At 41.3% G+C, this 6,000-nt stretch overlaps 1 protein-coding gene across 2 annotated transcripts in view; it reads right to left on the bottom strand.

The window, feature by feature from the left end:
- Positions 1-272: 272 nt before the first annotated feature.
- Positions 273-6,000, bottom strand: part of LOC137384346 (lysosomal alpha-glucosidase-like) — a 67,115-nt gene continuing 61,387 nt past the window's right edge. For both annotated transcript variants that reach the window (XM_068058237.1, XM_068058238.1), the window contains exons 19-20: positions 5,552-5,704; positions 273-4,951 (exon numbers count right to left, since the gene is read on the bottom strand). In XM_068058237.1, the coding sequence (XP_067914338.1) occupies positions 4,889-4,951; positions 5,552-5,704 (216 nt within the window). In that variant the 3' untranslated portion in view covers positions 273-4,888. The remainder of the gene's footprint in view (positions 4,952-5,551; positions 5,705-6,000) is intronic.

The following is a 6,000-nucleotide window of genomic DNA, read 5'->3' as shown; positions in this document are numbered from 1 at the left end:
TGTTTTGGAAGTGCGAAGAGAAGCTACTGCAGATGATGTTCTGCCTATGACTTGAAAGAACAGAAGGAGGTGAGTGGAGTTCCACCCATCTGGTTGACGATGGAGAGCCTATGGAGGAGGATGGTGTGGTCAACAGTGTCAAAGGCTGCGCAGATAGGTTGAAAAGAGATGGATTATAAGACGATGCAGCCAAACTGCTACTACAGAAGGGTAACAATGCATCTGACATTGACTGATTCATAGAATTTCTGAATGAAAGAACGGAGCCAGCATTGTATTTCATATTTATTTAAAAAGAAATACAAGACAAAAAACATTTCATTGTTCGTGCAATCTTAAGAACCTCTTCCAATATTAAAATACATTTTTATTTTCATAGTGTAATGGTCAGAATTCACCAATAAAGCAAGTCTCTCATAGTCCATTGTATTTACATTAAGTTTTGAGCAAGCACTTATGGTAAAGCTATGTCAGAAGTTTTTGTTGTGCCATTAAAGATTTGCAACAGCTTTCATATATATATATATAGTGATTTATGGGAAAGGATTGTACGGTAAGCTTCTTTAATGTAAAATACTTTCCCCCTCACAATGTAGCTTAGGCAAAGCAAAGATGCTACTTTATTATTCATCTCATGCTCTCCTGCTATTCTAGATTGGAACTCACCATGGAGCCCCTTTCTGCTAATATGGACCATAAACTCAGTCAGGAAGCAGCTCTATAGTAAACAGATATCATTACCCTTTTCCACAGGGATCTGTGTGGGGCCTCAACTTTTTACAATTTATATAAATGACTTAGATGAAGGGACCAAAGGTATGGTTGCTAAATTTGCTGATTACACAAAGGTAGGTAGGAAAGTAAGTTGTGAAGAGGACATTAAGAGGCTACAAAGGGATATAGATAGGTTATGTGAGTGGGCAAAGACCTGGCAAATGCAGCATAATGTGGAAAAATGTGAAATTGTCCATTTTGGCAGGAAGAATAAAAAAGCATATTATCTAAAGGGTGAGAGACTGCAGAGGTCTGAGATGCAGAGGGATCTGGGTGTCCTAGAGCATGAATCGCAAAAGGTTAGTATGCAGGTACAGCACGTAATTAGGAAAGCTAATAGAATGCTATTGTTTATCGCGAGGGGAATTGAATACAAAAGTAGGAAGGTTATGCTTCAGCTATACAGGGCATTTGGTGGGACCACATCTGGAGTATTGTGTACAGTATTGGTCTCCTTATTTAAAGATGTAAATGCGTTGGAAGCAGTTCAGAGAAGGTTTACAAGACTAATACCTGGATTGGGCAGGCTGGCTTATGAGGAAAGTTTGGACAGGCTAGGCTTGTATCCACTGGAATTTAGAAGAGTAAGGGGCGATTCGATTGAAACATACAAGATCCTGAGAGGTCTTGACAGGGTGGATGTGGAAAGGATGTTTCCCCTTGTCGGAGAATCTAGAACCAGGGGTCGCTGTTTAAATATAAGTCATCACCCATTTAAGAAAGCGATGAGGAGAATTTTTTCTCACAGAGGGTCGAGAGTCTTTGGAACTCTCTTCCTCAAAAGGCGGTGGAAGCAGAGTCTTTGAATATTTTTAAGACAGAGGTAGATAGATTCTTGATAAGCAAGGGGGTGAAAGGTTATCAGGGGTAGGTGGGAATGTGGAGTAATCAGTTCAGCCATGAACTTACTGAATGGCAGAGCAGGCTTGAGGGGCCGAGTGGCCGACTCCTGCTCCTAATCCGTATGTTCGTATGTTTTCAAATCTGGGTGCTGATCAAGAAATCTCAAAAACTACAATAATGCTTCCTACCTCCCCTGTAATATAGAAGAGACAGTCTTCCTTTTCCTTCAAAACCTTGTTTAAAGGTGCTGAGAATATCATCCTGGCTTTGCCAAACCTATGGAATTCAATGAATTACTTCAACACTCACCCCTCCTCAAATGATGTGCAGATCCCAAGTGTTCACAAACAGCCCTAAATGTGCGAATGTATCTTCTGTATGCACCAATAATGAATGTATTTTGCTCTCAAAGAGAAGATTGTTGTTGTTCTAGCCATAGTCCCAAAGAACATCATGGGACAGGATGTCAGAAATGCTCCATCCATCAATATCGGTGACCACGCTCTGGAAGTGGTTCAAGAGTTCACCTACCTAGGCTCAACTATCACCAGTAACCTGTCTCTCGATGCAGAAATCAACAAGCGCATGGGTAAGGCTTCCACTGCTATGTCCAGACTGGCCAAGAGAGTGGAGGGAAATGGCGCACTGACACGGAACACAAAAGTCTGAGTGTATCAAGCCTGTGTCCTCAGTACCTTGCTCTACAGCAGCGAGGCCTGGACAACATAGGTCAGCCAAGAGCGACGTCTCAATTCGTTCCATCTTCGCTGCCTCCGGAGAATCCTTGGCATCAGGTGGCAGGACCATATCTCCAACACAGAAGTCCTTGAGGCGGCCAACATCCCCAGCATATACACCCTACTGAGCCAGCGGCGCTTGAGATGGCTTGGCCATGTGAGCCGCATGGAAGATGGCAGGATCCCCAAGGACACATTGTACAGCGAGCTAGTCACTGGTATCAGACCCACCGGCCGTCCATGTCTCCACTTTAAAGACTTCTGCAAACACGACATAAAGTTCTGTGACATTGATCACAAGTCGTGGGAGTCAGTTGCCAGTGATCGCCAGAGCTGGCGGGCAGCCATAAAGGCGGCGCTAAAGTCTGGCGAGTCGAAGAGACTTAGCAGTTGGCAGGAAAAAAGACAGAAGTGCAAGGGGAGAGCCAACTGTGCAACAGCCACGACAACCAATTTTGTCTGCAGCACCTGTGGAAGAGTCTGTCACTCTAGAATTGGCCTTTATAGTCACTCCAGGCACTGCTTCACAAACCACTGACCACCTCTAGGCGCTTACCCATTGTCTCTCGAGACAAGGAGGCCAAAGAAGAGAAGTAGTCCCAAAGGACCATAGGCATCTCTGCCCATTAGAGACACAGTTGGTAATGTATAGTTTGAGGGTCACCACTTTGCAAGCATGCCACAAGGCGAGCAGGCAGGCTTCCATGAACTACCACAGCCAATACGGGGAGTGAACTTGCACTGTTGGCGTCTTTCTGTATCACACTCTAGCCGTCTAGCCAATCGACCCCTCACCAAAGAAAGATAATTAATAAAAACTCAATAGTAGTGCATTATGGAATACAGATTCTTTCATTCAGAACTGAAGAGTGGTTGTGCCCAGCGTCAAAATGCTCAGATTGTACTGTCAGCATAGGATCATACAACGTAGGAGGAGGCCATTCAGCCCACTTTAAAAAAAAAAAAATTTTATTTAGAGATACAGCACGGAAACAGGCCCTTCGGCCCACTGAGTCTGTGCCGACCATCAACCACCCATTTATACTAATCCTACACTAATCCCATATTCCTACCACATCCCCACCTTCCCTATATTCCCCTACCACCTACACTAGGGGCAATTTATAATGGCCAATTTACCTATCAACCTGCAAGTCTTTGGCTGTGGGAGGAAACCGGAGCACCCGGCGAAAACCCACGCGGTCACAGGGAGAACTTTCAAACTCCACACAGGCAGTACCCAGAATTGGACCCGGGTTGCTGAAGCTGTGACGCTGCGGTGCTAACCACTGCGCCGCCCACTGTGTCTGTGTCGGCTTCCTGAAAGAGCCACCAAGTAATCCCTCTCCCCGCAAATTTGCTTTTTAAGCAGAGATCCAATTTCCTTTTGAAATTTACCACTGCTTCCACCACCCTTTCAAGCATTGCATTCCAGATCATCATAACTTGCTAAGTAAAAAAATTCTAATATGCTCCATGGCTTTTTTGCCAATTCTTTTAAATCTGTGACCTCTACCATCGACTTTATATATTTCTCAAAAAACACTGACAGAAGGAATTTTCACTTAAATAGTCTCCCAGAAATATCCCAAATTTAGCAAATAGATTACTTTTAAGAGTAGTTACTGTTATGTAGTTGGACGTTATTGACTTGTTATAATGACATTAAAAAAATTATTTCTTGAAAAGGTAAATAATCTAAAACAAATGCCTCCTTCAGTCAATTAAGAATACTGAAACTTCAATGTAATGCTCTATTAACTGCACAGCTCCAAATGAAAAAAACACCAGCATTGATTTTAATAAATAATTCCCCTAGTAGAACCTGGCAAAAACACCTGTAAATTTGATTTATATGGCTGTCACCAATCTCCCTGCTTTAAGAAAAATAGACCCAACTGAATATGGAAGATCAATTCCTGTTAATTCCTTTTCATAATCACTGCTGTGCAATATTCCTGAGGTTCAGAAATCAAGATAAACATAAGCACACAGCAGTAGTTAGCAAAATTATAATGCTGTCATAAAGAAATTTTAAAAAATCAAATACCACAAATCTACTGACATTTTCCCAAGTCATTCAGGGAATCCACAGTTGAGTGGGCAAAAACAGACAGAAATCCTTTTGACTGTGCAAGAGACACCAGTGAAAACAGTTGTGGCACAGGATAGACCAAACAATGAGAATGCTGAAGAGAGCCAACAGGGTGTATGTTTCCACATATTTGTAATAGTCCACTGGGTACCTTATAGTAGTCACAGATCTCAAAAGAGGGTCCTGCCCTTTTCAGCTCCATAAAAAATGTCTAAACAGATTCAATCAGAATTCTGCTCAAGCACAAAGGATTCTCTCTGTATCATTCTTATTAAATTCCATTTCAAATGATTGCAACAATTTTTGTCAATCTAATAATCGCAATCCAATTGTAAATATCGTTCTTTTAACTTTTGCTAGATTTTACCACTGGTTTACAAGTATCATCCATTCTGTTGTGGAGATCTTGTTCGTAGAAGCAGAATCTGCTTCACTTTGTTCAGAACCAAGTAATTGTAAACTGTTCTCCCATTAGAAGAGAGAGGTTCTGTAAAGTCAACACCTGAAAGGAAAAAGAAAAATCAGATATACGACATGAATACAAACACCAAATCTTCCTGTATTTTTGATTATAACGGACAATTTGAAATTTGTTTTGTAGATTTGGCATGATGCATTAGAAAATTGAATTCAACGTCCTCCAATAGCTCAGCTAAGGCACTGAAGGAGACAAATCAGACAATGCAGATATCAGATTTACCTTCCCATACCCTCCTTTAGCCAAGTTAGCTCATCTCAGCCAAGCCAGAGTACAGCTACAACTCAAAGTTGGGTAACTGTAATTGACCATGATTCTCACTCTGGATCGCTATCCATCAATCCCTGCATAGGGTGAAGTCAAGCTCAACAGTGATTCCTCCATGAGCATATAGTCGTTCAAAATTCAATGTCTTAGGTCACACATAGAAGGACGGGGACTTGGGTAATATACTATAAAGTTCCAGAACCCATGAAACTGTACACATCAACAAGGAGTTAACATCTTCAGGAGAAAACAAATTTAACAGGATGAGAAATATACCCAAACCTTTTTCAATCTGAAAATGTATTTTATTTGCCGAGATGTTTAAAATGCTATCTAGACAGAGCCTAATGTCCTCACCTTTGTGTCTATCCTGTAGGAGAAGTCGGAGATCCAGAATCCATTAACAGAAACTTTCTGTGGGGGAGATAGAACTCCAAACACCAAGACGCTGCCCAGTTTCAGGCCATCTATCTGGCTGTTCAAATGGATTATCTCACTGATCAGCACATTCTGTGGGGGGAAATACAACTAGAAAAGGTACTACACACAATCGAATGTCTTCATTGCATATGCCAATTTCTCAAGCTGTAACAGTGCATAAATAGGGAGCAATGTAATCCAATAAAAATATTTAATTAACACAATACTACTACTTTGGAACATTTTTGCATTTTATGTCAATCATTCTCTAACCTTTCTATTAAAAAATCCAAAATGAGCTTCAATATAATATTGCAAAAGGAAATCTCCAGAAAATACCTGTTTGATTACAAGTTAGGGAAGTCTGTAAGATTGGCTTTAACTGG

Source organism: Heterodontus francisci, chromosome 26 (genome assembly GCF_036365525.1).
Source record: "Heterodontus francisci isolate sHetFra1 chromosome 26, sHetFra1.hap1, whole genome shotgun sequence".
In the NCBI taxonomy this organism is placed as follows: domain Eukaryota; kingdom Metazoa; phylum Chordata; class Chondrichthyes; order Heterodontiformes; family Heterodontidae; genus Heterodontus; species Heterodontus francisci.
This window is presented reverse-complemented; position numbering and strand designations above follow the sequence as displayed.